General features: G+C 32.6%; 1 protein-coding gene across 1 annotated transcript; it reads left to right on the top strand.

Moving 5' to 3' along the window:
• The first annotated feature begins 298 nt into the window (after positions 1-298).
• LOC111889893 (65-kDa microtubule-associated protein 8) lies at positions 299-9,855 on the top strand. Its single transcript, XM_052770138.1, has 11 exons — positions 299-469; positions 557-757; positions 831-1,088; positions 1,161-1,373; positions 1,500-1,652; positions 1,752-1,911; positions 8,521-8,672; positions 8,745-8,832; positions 9,024-9,097; positions 9,172-9,249; positions 9,377-9,855. Exons 1-11 carry the CDS (start codon positions 386-388, stop codon positions 9,662-9,664), a joined length of 1,749 nt encoding a protein of 582 aa, XP_052626098.1. The 5' UTR covers positions 299-385; the 3' UTR covers positions 9,665-9,855.
• Positions 9,856-17,929: the final 8,074 nt, after the last annotated feature.

Genomic DNA, 17,929 nt, shown 5'->3' with positions numbered 1-17,929 from the left:
GAATTTTTTTTTTGTAAACTAGTTCATTAATTGTTGTATTGTTACATTTTTATACGAATATATGTGTAAAAAGTATGTTATTTAATTTTGTAAAAACCAATTGGTGGAATAACTATTTGAGATTTTTTATAATAATATTAATTAAATTAAATCGAAAAAGTGATTAGAAAGTTTTAACCATTGTGATCTATATATGGTAAAATATCTATAAAGTGAAAAATCAAAATGTGACAAAAGATTGAAGAATTCTTGAACCCAAAGCTTCATATACCGGTCACCAACTAGTGTGATTCAGGCTTGTCATCTAAGCAAAAACCCACTTCACCTTTTTTTATCATTTTATCAATTTAACAAAGCTCTGATTAGTCTGATATGATCATATGATATGGGTTCTTTTCAGTCACCCATGGACACTAGAACCACAGCGATGCTCGAGACATCCTGCGGGTATCTTCTTCAAGAACTACAAGTAAGTTTCTCTGCAGCCTTAACTTTGAATCTCACCCTGCTCCTTTGTATGATATGCTCAGTGCTAACTAATCTTTATGAGTGACAGATGATTTGGGACGAAATTGGCGAAGATGAATTCGAAAGAGAAAAGGTTCTGGTTGATCTCGAGCATGAATGTCTTCAAGTTTATCGAAGAAAAGTTGACAATGCAAACATGTCGAGGGCTCGTTTACATCAAGAGGTGGCTGATTCGGAAGCTCAATTTACTCATTTGCTTTTGTCACTCGATGAACGCTCGCTTCCTAGGGTAATAATTCCTCCTCTGCTTTGAATACCTTTTACATTCTTTTTACTAAAAATTGGAGTTTTGTTTACCGTAGCCGGAGAAAATGGCCGGAGCTCTGAAAGAACAACTCGGAGCGATTGCGCCGGCGTTAAAGAAATTGCAAATGAGAAAGGCGGAGAGGATGAAACAGTTTCGAACAGTTCAGTCGCAGATTCAAAAGATTTCTGCGGAAATTGCAGGTCAATCTGAATATGACGATTCGTTACCTGATGTTATCGTAAATGAAAACGATCTATCGTTAAAGAAACTTGAAGAATATCAAATGGAGCTTCAAAGACTCCATGCCGACAAGGTACACAATCATTCATTGCTAATTAATCACTAAAATGGTGGTTTGCTAATTCCAGTTCTTGTTTCTTAAAAGAATGACAGGCTCGAAAGGGTGAAAAACTACATAAACACGATTCAGAAGTTATCGAGTACGTTAGGAATGGATTCATCGATGATCATAACAAAAGTGCATCCGAGCTTGAACGATTTATCGGGTCTCACCAAGAACATGAGTGATCGTATTTTAGATAAACTCAATAGCACGGTTGAATCCCTTGAAGCAGAAAAGCGTTTGCGGATTGAAAAGGTTAATTTTGATCTAGATTTTTGATAACAGTTGTACAAAACTTTTGAAATTGAGGAATTGGACGTTTGATTCAAAGAGTCAAAGCATATGATCTTGATCCAATAACAACTTTCGATGTGTTTGCAGCTTCGAAATCTTGGGAATTCTTTGAAGAAATTATGGGATCTAATGGATACACCTTACATAGAACGAGCATTATTTTCACACATTTCTGGTTCAACGTCGTCTTCGACCAATATGTCTGCTCCTGGAAGTCTGGCCATCAAGATGATCGAGGAGGTTTGCATAGAGTTCCGATCCATTATAATGATTAAATGATATTGATATGTAATCAAAGCATTGATACTTTTTAGCGACACTTTTGTGAAAATGTTACAGGCAGAGGCTGAAGTTGAGAGATTAGATGAATTGAAAGCGAGTAAAATGAAAGAAGTTGTTGTAAAGAAACAGAGTGAGGTCGAGGAGATTTGCAGGCGATCGCATATGGAGGTCCCATCATTATCTGAGACTGACCATATTCTTAACTCGATAAGCGGAGGTTAGATTTTTTAAACCATCTTCTCTGTTCTACTCCAAAAGATCAAATTTTAACTAAAAATGACTGGTTACTACCTACTGCCAACTCAAAATAAAAGATGGCCCCTTAAAAATATAAAAAATAATAAATAAGGTTTTTTTTTTTTTTTGAATTTTGTTATTTTATTAAATTTCATATAATATTTTAATATAATAATTGTAATAAATACAGTAATAATTAAATATCAATTTCATTAATAAACTTATATTTTAATTTCAAAATCCTTAAAATTAAAGTTTATTAATTTCTTTTATTTATTTAAATCTAAAAGATAAAAAACATTTCTATTATAATAATTCATTATTTTTTTTATAAATTCAAAGTTCTCAAATATTTCGACTTTGAGATATATATATATATATATATATATATATATATATATATATATATATATATATATATATATATATATATATATATCCATGTTATAGATGGGTCTTACAATTAACCCATGTTATACATGGGTTTAACAATTAGTCAAAAAATGAATTGTAAATTTATAAAAAATGATAGGTTGAATATATAAATTTTTTGAAAAATTAATTTAGGAAAACAGATTGAGAGATAGGATAGATTGTAAATAGAAACATTCGCTTATGGAAGAATCGAACCGGCATGCTCTCAAAACAAGGAAGACGTTTTATCCGGATCAACCAAATGATTAATAGTTTTATTTTTCAAATATATATATAATTTGACTAAAACTCAGGTTTATATTTTTCAGAGCTCTCTAAGACCATGTCATATAACTTTATTATAATTTTGCATGTAACAAACATCATAGTACATTACTAAACAAATAATAAACCAAAAATGCATATCTATTTAATGTTGAATGGTCAATTTGTATAAAGAAAATTTTAACACCAAACATAACTCTATTTGATGTTTTACCATTCACCGATGTCACCATAAATTTGGTGTGATAAATTTTGTTGGTTGGAACAACTTTACATCAAATTAAATCGATACAAAGAAAAGGATTTAGGGTTGTATTGGATATGTCTTAAGGATTTATATGATAATGGGATGAGCATGACACACACGTCATCTACACGAGCAAGTGATAGAAAGTGAGTCAACATACTACGACATTTCACCTTTTTTGGGTGTGACGAAACTTAATCTAATGTTCGTCAAGTGCATTACAAACTATCATGTTATGCAGGCCCGATCCGAAAGGGATCGGGTGTGCGGCCACATAGGGCTAAAAAAAATAAGATCTGAATTTTAGCCAAATTACCTAACTAATAATTTAATATAAATCATATTATTCAAATATAAAGGTATTAGCCACTTGGCTCGTCTGGATAAAAGCACATTCCTTCTTTATAGAGCATGCTGGTTCGATTCTTGCATCATCTAATTTTTTTACCTCAACTTTATATAAGTTCACTCCTGATGTGATTGGCTCCATATAACGATGTTGCTTCATTTAAACTAGGATGATATATTGCCTTCTTTGCAGGTGGTCGTAATCTGTAAATTTTATATTAGTCACGAACCATTTTTGTAATTTTATTAAACAAATGGACCATTTATATGGAAAAAAGTATACACATGGACCTTTTTTTTTGTAAATTAAAGGGACAATTTTGAAACTAATTTTCTTGGTCGCGGGAACAATATACCCAAGGACCAAACTTGCCATCATATGTAAGTGTTAAATACATGGACATTTTCTTTAAATTACATGGACCGTTTTCATAATTTTTTTCTATGTAGGTTCCAAAGCTCAATTTTGTAAACTTTTTATTAGGAAGGGGCATTTATGTAATCTTTTTTAAACATAGGCAACATTCCTGAAAATATAATTTTGCATAAGGGTCTATCCTATAAACTATAAGGATCATTCTTGTAATTTGCTTTTTATATAGGGATCAAACATGTCAAAACTACAAAAATGTCAATATACGAAAGCTAAAAGGGTGAAACTATCAATGTTCAAATTTGATGGGGGTAAAAGTGATATTTTACAAAAAAGAAAATATGGTAGAAAGTAACATCAACAAAGTAAGAGGTAGAAAGTATGAATGTATGAAAGTCTAGGGAGCAAATATGGCAACATAAAAAAAAATTATGGACAAGGTCTGAAATAGGAAAGTCTTATAACTAAAGTTTAAGGTCACATGTGACCAAAGTTTAAAATAACAAACTTTTATGGTCCCGGTGTATATTTTTATATTGGACGCAGATACATCAGATTGTAACGTAAAATCTATTTTTTTATCAAAAAAACTTACATCTTCTTTTCGTTTAAAAATTTTTAAGCCACGTTTTTTATCAAAAAAAAAAATTTTCGTTATCTTTTCATAGAAATCCAAGTTGATATATAATAAAAAAACATTTTTTTTGAAAAAAAACTCACTTCGTTTTGTTGTTGTTTTTTTTTTCAATATCTCAGTTCATTTTTATCCAAAAAAAACTAATTATACTTAGAATCTCAATTTTTTATCCTGTATTATAAACATTTGCATCGAGTAAAAAAAAATTCGATCAGTTTAAATTCACACTGTGAATCTAAACTGTAAATATTTCAATTTTAACATTCACCGTGTGAATATGACTTCCTATTTCAACTCTTTGATCATTCACAAATTAAGTGAAATTCATATATGAATCGAAATATATTTCTATGTATTTTATAATATTGTAACATTTTTAATACTCATAAATTAGTTTTGTAAAATCAACAAATGAATTTACTCACATTGTGAATCTAAACTGTATATAATTTAATTTCCAGAATTCACAATGTGATTCTGAATTATTATTATTTACTCTAAGAATCTGAGCAGGTTCACAATGTAAATCTGAACTGAAATTTCGATTTTTTTTAAACATTAATATAAATAAATGTTTAAAGGGTACCATAAAATATGAGTTTTAATATATTTATTAATTTTTTCTATAAAAAAAATAGACATTAACTTTTCAAAAATCAAAGAAAATGAAATGGGTTTTCTTGAAAAAAAAAATCATTTTTATATATCAATATTAATCTTTATGAAAAGATGACGAAAAATAATGAACAATGGTATATTCGATTTTTTTACATTAAAAAATGTGGCCAAAAAATATTAAACTAAAAAAAGGAATTGAGTTTTGTTATAATCCGGTGCATGTGCGTCAATTGTAAAAGTCAACAACCTTTCTTTTTACCGTTGATCGCTTTAAATCCTGACACTTTTGATAGATTTTTTGGTCTCTTGATTAATAATGGTTTTCTCTCTCTCTCACTCACTCTCTCACTCACTCTCTCTCTCTCTCTCTCTCTCTCTCTCTCTATATATATATATATATATATATATATATATATATATATATATATATATACACACACACATAGAGAGAGGGGGGGGGGGAGTTCAATTGAGAAAATAAAAAATGTTGAGAACGGGGAAGTTATTCTCATCTAATCATTTATTTTTGCCGCAAAACGCTCTGACGTACTGAGCCGAAGAAGGATGAGTAATATTCATATATAAATATAAATATAAGTGTATTCATATATGAATCCACTACCTCCCTCCGCCACCACCACATCCGTAACCAACCAACATCAACCACTGCTACCACCCATAATCACCATATTTATATATGAATAACTACTTTCGTTATAGTTATTCGTATATGAATATATGTATTCATATATGCATACGTTTATTCATATATAAATCTACATATTCATATATAAATTTACATATCCATATATGTATTCATATATGAATATGACGTGTTATATCGACTCGGTACGTTAGAGCGCTTAAGCACCACATTTGAAATGAGTGACTCATATTCAATCCCTCATTCTTAACTTTTTTTCTTAATTGAACCCTACTATATATGTAAAAGCTGAATTTCTTTTAAAATATATAATAATATTCCAAGTTACGAAAGTAGAACAAAACTAGTAAATTTACATAAAAAATTTAATTTGACATCAGGTTTATTTGTCTCAAATTTGACACTGTGTTTTTCAATTTGTTATAATTCTAACAATTTGATCGGTCAACCTGGTTATCTGCTTACATGACATGATGACATGTCGGTTTTGATGACATGGAATACTGACATGTTAAAATTGATTTTTTTTCCACAAAAACATTAAATTTTCAATTTTGACACTAAGGGTTTTTTTTTTCAATTTTGACGCTCTACTTTTTTTTTTGTTTCAAATCGAACATCATTTTTCAATTTTGTTCAATGTTGAAAATTTTCCATTTCAAATTGTATAAATTTTTATACATTTTAAACCGTATAAATACATTTTTTTTTTCATTTAAAAACCATATTTTTATATAATTATATGGTTTTTTTTAACATTCAAACCATAATATTTTGTATAAAGATGTATTAGTTATTAAAAATAGTATTCTATTTATTTATTAGTTATTCATTTTCTAAGGAAAGTTCCGCTTGACTTTATATTTAAATTTATGATGTTGCTAAAAAATCAATTAATGATAAGATATGTTTTTTGTGTGGGTATGGTCTTGTGGCGTATGTATAGTCCCATGCATATATGTCACATCATTAATAGTTCAAGATCTTCTAAATTTAACATATATTGTAATAATTTATGTCTAAGAATCCCAAATCGGAACAATATTAGATAATTAATTAATATCATGAAAACCAAACTAACCATAAGCATCGTACACGAATAACAAAATTTTATCAATTATCGCTTATGAAATATTATTTATTTTATTTTTTTGTTGTAGATTTACACTCATTTTTATTTAAAATTATGTAATTCTATTAGATATATACCGATGTCGCATCTAACATTCGTTTGAGCTTTGAAGGAGAGATGGGAAATATATAACAAATATCAAAATTTAATGAGAATACTAAAATAGATATAATAATGACGATATTTATCCTTCATACATTTGTTTCAATTAATGAGAATACTAAAATAGATGTAATAAAGACACATTTATCCCTCATAAATTAGTTTGAAAAATTCAGCCGAAAGATATGATTTTCAATATTGTTAATGGACATATTGATTACATAGGGTTAATGACATAAAAGCATTTAAGATTTGTAGAAATGTTCGGTTTTACTCTTTTACGTATATTTGGTTCATTAATGTCGGAAGTCTGCAATTTGTTTTTTCAATTTTACCTTTTTTGCAAGTTTACTAGGTGAAACCGAACATTTTTGCAAAAGTTAAGGGCTTTAATGAACCAGAATAAAGGGTAAAACCGAACATTTCTGTCAAACTTAAGACTTTAATGAACCAGAACTATGCAAAAGGGTAAAATTGAAAAAAAAAAGTTGCAAACTTCCGACTTTAATGAAACAAAAATATGCAAAAAGGATAAAAGTGAATATTTCTTCCAAACGTAAGGATTTTTATGTCATTAACCATGATTACATACCTCCAGCATAATCAAATTGTCATTTAATAATTAAATGACCATTCAATATTAAGTCGTGATAGCATTTGAGAGTCACACCGTGACATTCAAGATGAATATGATATGATATGTAAAAATTTCATAGGTTGCAAACCTGGTCTTTAGGTCTCTGGGCCTTGAATGACTAGAAGCCTTCAAACTCATTTTAAAGTTACGTATTTAATGTAAAATGTGGTTTTTATATAACCAATACATATTTATATATAACATTATGATTTGAATGTAAAAAAAATTGTATTTATACAAAAGTGTGGTTTTAAATGAAAAAAAATGTATTTATACACTTTAAATGGAAAAAATGATGTTCGATTTTGAACAAAAAAAAATAGTGTCAAAATTGAAAAAAAAAAAGATAAAACTTAACGTCAAAGTTGAAAAAAGTAAAAATTTAGTGTCTTTTGTGAAAAAAAAATTCAATTTTAACACGTCAGCATGTTATGTCAACATGTTACATCATCAAAAACCGACACGTCATCATGTTACGTCAACCGGGTTGACCGGTAAAGTTGTCAAAATTGTAACAAACTGAAAGATACCGATACCGTGACAAATTTAAGACAAAAATAATGTCAAACTATAATTTTGATGTAAAATTAATATTGGTGTGAACTTAGTGACTGTATTGTTCCGTATATTTAAAATTACAATTTTGGCCGCTAACTTATGCTTCATACGTTACAATCTACCTTACCTCTTTTTTACTAAATCATTTTTTAAAAGTTATATATTTAGCTTATCAATTTTTATAAATTTATACTTTTCGTTTTCTTTATTAGTTTAATTTATTTTTTAGTTTTCCTTCATTCTTTAATTATATATATATATATATATATATATATATATATATATATATATATATATATATATATATATATATATATATATATATATATATATATATATATATATATATATATATATATATATATATATATATATATATATATATAGAGGTCAATCTTTTATTCTTCGCGCACATAACCTTCAAAATGTTATGTTAGATTATTTCATAACATTGATGTCATGTTTTGTCATACCATCTAATGTCCTTTTAGGCCATATAATGATTTGGATAACTTTTACCAACCCTCCCTCTAAATCAATTGACAACAAAAAATTTGAACTGTTTGCACCATAGGGAAGATGGACTACACAGATCTCCTAAAAAGCATGGATGAGCAAATAGCAAGAGCCAAAGATGAAGCTTCGAGCAGGAAAATGATTATGGAAAAGGTTGAGAAATGGGCGTTAGCACGAGAAGAGGAACGATGGCTAGAAGAATATAACATGGTCAGTTACTTATCAATATTATAAAGCATTATAATTTGTGTACTTGCAAATATAATTTTCTCGTGTGTCTAGGACGAGAATAGATATACGGTCAGTAGAGGCGCTCACAAAAATCTAAAACGAGCGGAACGTGCTCGTAGTTTGGTCAACAAAATACCAGGTAACATATGATTAAATCCCAATACCAAAAAATGATATGATCGGTCAAAATATAAAATGTCATATCAAATTTTACCTTTGGATTGTATTTTTTTTTTTTTTTTTACCTTGACATCATGTATTTGTACATTTCTTTCGTCTTTTTATTGAATACGAATAATAAATGACATGGATATATTGAAAAATATGCAGCTTTAGTGGAGTCATTGATTTTGAAAACAAGGAGTTGGGAAGAAGAAAGGAAGAAAGTGTTTTTATATGACGAGGTATGATTAAATATACACCACCGAGATTTGACTTTTTGCAATTCAAGAATGATAATCAATCCTTGGTTTGCTAGGTACCTTTACTCGCACTAATGGAAGAGTACAGTATGTCAAGACGTGAAAAAGAAGAAGAAAAACAACGACGTCAAAGGGTTAGTACGACCTTTTCTAACGAACAAGTGTGCATGGGTCCCTTTTTATAAAGACTTACGTATGTTGGACCCTTGTATGCAAAACTAAATGATTTAAATGATACATAAATCTGATTTATTTTTGTAGGATAAAAAGATTGCTCAAAGTCACGTAGTCGTTTTGCACGAGAGTGTGATGTGGACACAACCAGTAACGAGCTCTCATCGTGGCTTGGACCAAAGTATTGATGGCAACAAACCAAATTCCACAGGCATACAAATAGAATCGAACAACGAGAGATTATCACATAAAAGTGCACCCTGTGTAAAGAATGGGAATGTATCGAAGAAACTTCATCGTAGTCGTCGTGATCGCCGTTTTGGAGAAGATCTACCTTCAACTGTATCCACATTTTCAAGTCTTCGATCTCCTTGACCATGCTTTACACAACCTTAAAGCATAACATTCATGTTTATTTGATGGAAACTTTTTTAATAATCTACATTTGTTTTATACTATTACTGTTAAATAATTGACTTATACATTTAAAAAGTCTAGAAACATTTGTAAATTGGCCAAAACTATATATTAATTTGTGTGATATCCATAGATATCATTTATTGTAATTGTTCTGAAATACTTTTTTAACCATAGTCTTTGACAATTCTAATGCGCCGACTTATTATAAGTCGGTTTGATTTGGTAACATTTTTTTTATGGATCATATGGATAAAATAAATAAAAGAGTAAATCACACGAATGGTCCCTATGGTTTAGGGTAATTTATATATTTGGTCCCTAACTTATTTTTTTAACTCGGAAGGTCCCTACTGTTTGTTTTTGTTACACGCTTGGTCCCTGTCTTACCTAAAAAAATTATTTTGCCCTTGATTTTTTAAAATATTTAAATAAACAAACCTCAACCCCAACCCCCCTCACTTTACCCTACCTATCATACAATTTTTTTCTATTTAAATAATAGTTTTTTTAGATAAGATAGGGACCTATTGCGTAACAAAAACAAACAGTAGGGACCAAGCGCGTAACAAAAACAAACATTAGGGACTTTCCGAGTTAAAAATATAAGTTAGGGACCAAGTGCGCAAATTACCCCAAACCATAGGGACGATTTGTGTAATTTACTCTAAATAAAAGGTGAAGTTTAAAATATTAGAAATTGGGTTGTAACAAGAATATGATGCATAATTTTTTAATAAAAAACTGCCGAATAATACACATATTATATAAGAAACCTAACAATTAGCTAGGAAATTTACAATGAATTTAAAGCCACGAAGGGATTTATTACTAAACCATCCATTTCACTTTCACCTTTATACTTCTATTCACGCCATTGAAAAGAAAACAAAACAATATAGTCAAAAATAACATCCTCTCTCGGTTGTTTAGACTAAAAAAGCAAAAATTCCAATAAACACCACCTCCATGCACTTCTTCGTAGTTGACTAGTTGCTTTGCATTTATACAAATCCACCCAAGACAGACCATGCCAAAACATTTGGAACTTTTGTTTAAGACCATGCCAAAACATTTGGAACTTTTGTTTAAAGAATATGGGACTTGGTCCATATTGAAAGTAAAAAGAAACTAAGAAACTTGAACTCCGTTATAAAGTTTTACCCCAAGTATTTTATAACTTAGTAATCATTTTTTTATCATTATATTACTTTAACTAGTTTATAACCTGTAGGAACCACAGTTATAAAATTAATCAAACTTTTATAGTAAAAATTCAAAATTATTAATAAGTTATTTTAAATAAATTATTAATTTAAGAGATATTTTTATTAGTTATGTGAAATTATAATCATTGATTCAAATAAATATATAAAATTAATTTTTAATATATATTAGATATTTTTTATTTGTGAATTAATTAAAATAATAATTTAAAATTTAAAATTTAAAATAGAATCACATTAGTGAGGAGGTCTAATAAATTTAAAATGGAAAACTAATAAATTGACAAGTGGCAACATATTAATTAAAATGTCTAATATGATGACACATGGCAAAAGAACTACTCTTTTATTAGTATATGGATCTTCAAATCTTAGTTATCACCGTACAACGAATGAGAAGGTAAACGGGCAACAAGTTACGTAGCTAAACGTTTTTGTATGGTAAAGCCAATTTGTGTGAAGACTACATCCATTGATCTATGTGATATAACATTGTTATGCATGATCCGTTATACTCTATTAAGAAGTTGCACCGCATCCGACGCAAGAAAACCAAACGTGTCAAATGCAAATGGTATGAATACGTGTTGATTTTCCATGCACGATTTCTTATGTTTGGTGATTTTGCATGTAGCAGCTTTTAATGCAGTCTGTCCCGCTGTGAAACCCCCGACCCTCAAGCCTACGAGAGGGGATACCCATGTAAGGTCCACACATGTGTGTTTCCCTCCAGCCTATCCAAAAATCAAAACATCAGCCGGTCTAAGGGTTGACCTTTCTTCTGTCGGGTCAGTCAAGAAATTCATAGGAGCCTCTTCTTGGCGGAAATCCCGACACACTTAAATATGTCGACAAAACATCATTAAACATATTGTGTCTATATTTGAACCCCAGAAGTTCCTTGCAATGAACCGCATGCTCTCCAAAAGAGTCCAAACATGCCTTGTGGCACATCGGATATATCTTGTCAGTTGGGAATATTGGAATCATGAGTCAATATTTGAGGATGGTGATACTCCATAGGGGACATATGTTGGCCAAACCCATCTATAGGGGTAGTTAGAAGAAAATCTTGAGTATGTGGATCATGCAAACACTGGAAAACTACTTTCTGTTGAGCTGTCATGTTGAAATGCACTTCCATATCTTGGACAATTTTACTAAAAAGAGCACTCGCTAGTGTATTCTGGGATTTAGGGGGGGGGGAGGTGTCCTTAGTAATAAAATTGTTAAGGTCAATGTCCTGAAGCTTGTTATGAAGAGAAGCTAAGGCATAAGCATAATCAGAATCCATACCATATATGCCACTATCCCGTAAGATATGATCTTGCAATACCCAATATTGAGCCCTTGAGGCAACAAAAGCATATGAGATAGCCCCTACTACCGAGTATAAACCCAATCCACCAAACCTAATGGGTGTGGAAGCAATTCGCCACTATGTGTCGCCATAGAAAGGGCTACCACAAACCACAATGTCCTCAATCGCCCCGCGCAACCCTTTGTCAAAGAACAACGCTGCCTCCTCCATGTAAACGGGTTGGCATGTCCTCAACCCAAAGCAAAGTTTAGCAATACCTATACAAGACCGAAGTAGAAGGAGCTCATTCTGCAGGTCAGACAATTGTAGGAGAATGCGCATTAAATTCATAGTGTTTTCAGCTCTCTTTATGGCTAATCTGCTAATGAAACTAGCATCTCTACAAACAACTCCCCCGTGAAGTTTCACCCTCAATGGCGACCTCCCAATGCCAACCAGGAATAGCCCCTCACACAACTTCCTACCATCATACAAGGGACAAAAGAGCTCGGTTTTCTTGATATTCAACTGAAGGCCTAATTTTGGGCCAATAACCTTAATGATGTCTAATGCTTTGGCCACCTCTTCCGAATCTCCAATAAGTGTGCCATAATTAAGGTACCATGCATGGAGAAGAAGCTTGCAATTGTCTCTAATATTATGCAAGAGCGGGTGCAACACAAGGGTAAAGAGAAGTGGTCCCAAGGGGTCTCCTTGCTGAACTCCGATAGTTGACCAAGTATATGTGTCTCCTAGATACAACCTTGTTGCTTGCCCATATAGGAATTCTACCTACAAGATATAGAAGGGCACCTCAGTCTGACCTCATGAAGTAATGCAGATCTGTCAACAAGGTTAAAGGCATTGGAGAAGTCCACAGTAAGCATGGAAAAAGACTCGTCATTATGACACTCATTCGACACCCTGTTAGCGCTATGTAATACGGCTTCAACGCCACCCAACACTCCAACCCTGAACTGAAAATCATTTAGATACTTGGTCATTTCTTTACCTACACCTTGATGCGTTTTGAGAATTCTAACACTCCTATGGTGTACATGCAACCCTAGATGCTTTGGATCTATGTTTTCTCTAATATACATGCAAACTTTCATTTTCCAAAGCATCATCCTAACTAGCATACAATGGAGTATCTATACTATAGAATTCTAGTTAGATGACATACCTTTTGTTGAAGTTGAAATCCTTGAACCTTTAAGAGCTTAGCACCAATAGTATGAATGCCTCAAATGGAATCACAAAGCACCTGGAACAAAGGATAACTTGAGAAGAGATTCCTTGCACACACAAGTCGGCCATCCCTCTAGTATTCTACTTAAGTGCCGATTTCATGAGCTAGAGGGGTTCTTTTATAGTGTGGCTTAATTAGGGTTACACCATGCAAACCCTAATGTGCATGACCTTCCATATTCCTCATGCTTCATGGGTTTAAACCTCTATGTATCATCCATGGATCACCACATGGGTATAGCCCAACATAAAGAACTATGGATCATAAGCCCACTTTATAAGAATGAATGATTTACACAATCAATCCCCATATATTTAATTAGTCTCTTTTGATTACAAAATTAATTCCAAATTAATTCTTGATCAATACTAATTAAATATGATTTCATATTAATATATTAGAACTTATAATATATTAATAAATCATAAATAATCTCTTCTCAAAAGTCCATCCTATTAAATTGTCCTGGTGATATGCAACCCAAATGGACCATGTTACTCTCTGTTCAAGTACATACCAATTATAGTTATGGACTTAGACACTAATCCAACACACCTTTCATAGCCATCTTGGAAACCAAACGTCTCCATATGGTGCCTACTACAATAGGTCGTATTCCCTTGTCAGGTTTTAAGAGCGGTGTAAGAGGAGCATCTGCAACAAATTCCGCAAAACTCTAAGGGCATCTTCCCCTATCCATAAATTAATCACACATGTAATAACACATAGGAGGTCGTTAGCTATAGTTAAACCTTCTCCACAAAGAGCATCTAAAATGTGTTGAACTCTCAACCCAACTCTCCCACACAAGGTTCCTTTAGGGAATGATTTAATGCCCCCAAGGATACTGTAGGGAATGATTTAATGTTTGAGGCAAAGTGGTGGCTTGATCATATGAAGGATACTGTAACATTTTAATTTGTTGTGATAGGTATGTAGGCTATCCGACAGTGAGAAATGCATGTGGTTGGGCTGATTAAGATTGAGCCCAAGGCAATTGTGTTGGTGCGCTGCTGATGGGCTACTGGGGCGATTGTGATCGTTTGCCTGAATTGATGGGCCAAGGAGAAGCTAGTCGTTGGGCCATATTATTTGGATCAGGAAGGAGACCTCATTGAAGAAACGGAAAATACATTGGCCAAGGAGTCTGTCCCCCCAGTCGACGTTGTGTTGATTGCCGCCATTACCGTCAGACCGTCCACGGCCCCTGCCGGAGCGATCACCTCTACCACCACCACGGTGTTTCCAACGATCACCTCTTCTTGAATTTTGTTGTTGATTGCATGTCCTGGTTGTGGAGTGTGTGATTGATACGCAATATTAAGAACGGTGAATGAAGAGGGGTTGTCTTGAGTGGTGGAATTAATTAATTGATTTTGCTCTTTGTTCATGATTCATTCTTCAAGAGTGAGTTTAGATCTCATTTGAAGAAACGTGGGGGAAGGGTGATATGTGGTGGATGGTAAGGGAAATGTGCGCATACTTCAGTGACAAGCCATTAATGATATAGATTACAAGATTTCTCTCGTCAACAGGTGATCCAAGATTGGTAAGAAGTTTAGAAATTGAATTCACTCTAGAGCAATATTCAAGAATAAATTGATTACTAGTAGAAAGCTGGTGCAATTCATCATCAAGTTCGATGACCTTAGTCTCCTTGTTCTTGTGAAAAAGGTCTTGAATTGTCTGCCAGACATCAACGACAGTGGAGTCAGGTTTAAGAACGGACTGGAGGACGGTTTGTGAAAGGGTACTATGACAACCGTCAATTTCTGGACAAGTCAAAGTCAACTAAAGTTAACAAGTCAAACCGGTCGACTCGATTAGCCTATGGGTACTAGGGCTTACGTTATGTAATTACTAAACAACTCGCTATTCTAATGAGAGATCATAAATTGAAAAGTTCGTACATCTAGATTTCCTTAACCTAAAAATGTGGTAAGTAACGAACCAAACCGATAAAACAATGTTGCATACTCATTGGGAGTGTGTAAGATCCTTAAACATGGATTAATGGGGCCTACGGACCTTGCGTTGCGAGGCCGGACACTCACAAATTTCACACGCAAAACCTCTCTCAATCATTTTCACTCTATCTCTCTTTATCGAGAATCTCTCTCCATATGAGAAATCTCTCCAAGTATGTGAAATTTCTCCTAAATCTCTCAATATATGTCAAATCTCTCCTAAATCTCTCTTTGTATGAGAAATCTCTCCAAGAATGTGGAATCTCTCCCAAATCTCTCTTTGTATGAGAAATCTCTCCAAGAATGTGAAATCTCTCCCAAATCTCTCCAAGAAGGTGAAATCTCTCCCAAATCTCTCTCAAAACCTCTTTTGGATTTATTTTGATCATTTGGAGCATCCCAGCACTTGACTTGGTGAAAAACCACTCGATACGGGGAGAATCCTTGGAAATTAGCCTCTTAGGGCCGAAGCCTCTCTATAGGGGCCAAAACCCTCTTGGAACCGAGGCCACATAAACTGAGTATGAGGCTCTTGAGTAGCCGCAACCATCCAGCCGCAGCCACCGAGCTGAAGCCCAGAGCCGCAACCGTTAAGACCGCGGCCACGAAGCCGGATCCACCGAACCCGGAACCAAGCCCCGCAGCGAGCCTTCCGCATCAGCAGCGAAACCCTTCAGCAGCCTTGTCCTGAACTTCGGATTTCAGCTCTCCCTTCCCGGTTTTCAATATTTTTAACATTTTAAGCCCATGTTTTTAACTATTTTAACGTGGGATTTTCTCCAATAATCATATTTTAACATATAAGACCCTAAATATTCATAATATAAACATATTTTTATGAAAATATTTATTTAAGAATAAAATCCATTAAGGGAAATCATGAGGTGGAGTGTGGATCTTGCCATAATATTTGACACAAACAACCACCCCATGCTCATTCCTTTGACCAACCATTGTACTCCCCACCACTCCTAGTCACCTCATGGTACCTTCTTACTTATTTCCCAGCAAACCCATGTTCAAAGAGTTGGGAAATCCTCTTTCACTCTTCACTTCTCTCATTTCTCTCTCATTTCCACCCAAGGAACAAACACATTTTTTCTCTCAAATTCTCTCATACAAATTCGAGATTTCCAAGTCATTTTTCAAGCTTTCCATCTTCATTTGGTAAGTATCATCACTCTCCTTATGGTTATTACAATCCCTTTCACTCAAATCAATGATTCCTTACACAAACTCCATCATTTGTGTGTTAGATTCTCAAATCTTCAAGTGATCCTTCAAGTGTTCTTGAGTTGAACACTTCACTTCTTCAACATTCACCCACTGAAATCATATAAGGTGAGTTCATACCCCTACATTTTCATGTTTTCTCAAGTTTTTAGGGGGGGAATACAAGTTAAAACACCAAGAACATAACTAAACTTTTCTAACAGCTTTCATTAGAAAAGTTGGACTCCATTAGAAAAGTTGGACTCCATTCACGGACTATTTTGGACAACTTAAACATTTTAGTTTTCAAAACTGTTTTAGGTGCAAGTAGTTCCAGTTCTTAGCTTTAAAATTACTACTTGCACATCTCCACACAATTTTTCTACAATTTATGGTGATTTTTTCAAAACAGCCTATCATTTCAAGAACAAATCCGAACCGGTCTGTGAATATGGACATTTTAACACACGTTAAAGACTTCCAAAAATCATGATAAAAATTATGAGTAAACTAGACACATTTTAGGAACTATCAGCATTTACGGATTTAGTTTTCGACTTCTTATGATTTTTCTATGATTTTTCTAAAACAACGCAGAAAGGTTAAAAACTAGTAACAACTTATAACTTTCATAACACTTTGTATTTTGTTGAGCAAAGTGTATAACAATGAGTTCTAAATATTAAATGTGTTTTATTTTTAGTTTATCATCATAAACTAAAATTTAGTCATTCATGATAAGATTCTTCATTCATTTAGAACACATATATTAGGCTACAATAAACATAGTTTATGGATTCATAGCACTAATGTATTTTCATAAAAGAGTTCTTATACATTACAAACGTTTTGGATAAACTATAACAGGTATAGTTTATGTTTCATTTACTTTCAAACTTATTTATCAAAGGTTTTCAGTTTAGTTCACGTAAATCTGTTAATGAATAAATTTGTGAGTCATTCAATTCGGGTTACTTCCAAAGTAACCAAGTCAAAAAGTCCTGTAAATTGTAACCAGAGTCTCTTGTAGGGAGAACGTGATAGTTGTGTATAGATCTATATTGGGTTTGACAAACCCACACCTGAGCTGCTTGCAATAGCTAGACCGGCAGGTCTATGGTGACAAGTGTCATTTAACGGCGATGCCTGAAGAACGTCGTATTACGAGGCCGTCTATGTCAAGTATGGTTATGATAGCTCAGATGTGGTATTAACAAATCATAAGATTTACGGGTTCTAACTTTAAATTAGTGAGTTATGTCGATT

The sequence above is a fragment of the Lactuca sativa genome, chromosome 4, assembly GCF_002870075.4.
Source record: "Lactuca sativa cultivar Salinas chromosome 4, Lsat_Salinas_v11, whole genome shotgun sequence".
NCBI classification, from domain to species: Eukaryota; Viridiplantae; Streptophyta; class Magnoliopsida; order Asterales; family Asteraceae; genus Lactuca; species Lactuca sativa.
The sequence above is the reverse complement of the archived record's forward strand: the minus strand, read 5'-3'. Positions and strand labels throughout refer to the sequence as shown.

Coding starts and splice junctions, on each gene's coding strand:
- LOC111889893 (XM_052770138.1), top strand. CDS start 386: ATGGGTTCTTTTCAGTCACCCATGGACACTAGAACCACAGCGATGCTC. Junction 758..830: donor ATGAACGCTCGCTTCCTAGG/GTAATAATTCCT, acceptor TGTTTACCGTAG/CCGGAGAAAATGGCCGGAGC. Junction 1,374..1,499: donor AGCGTTTGCGGATTGAAAAG/GTTAATTTTGAT, acceptor ATGTGTTTGCAG/CTTCGAAATCTTGGGAATTC.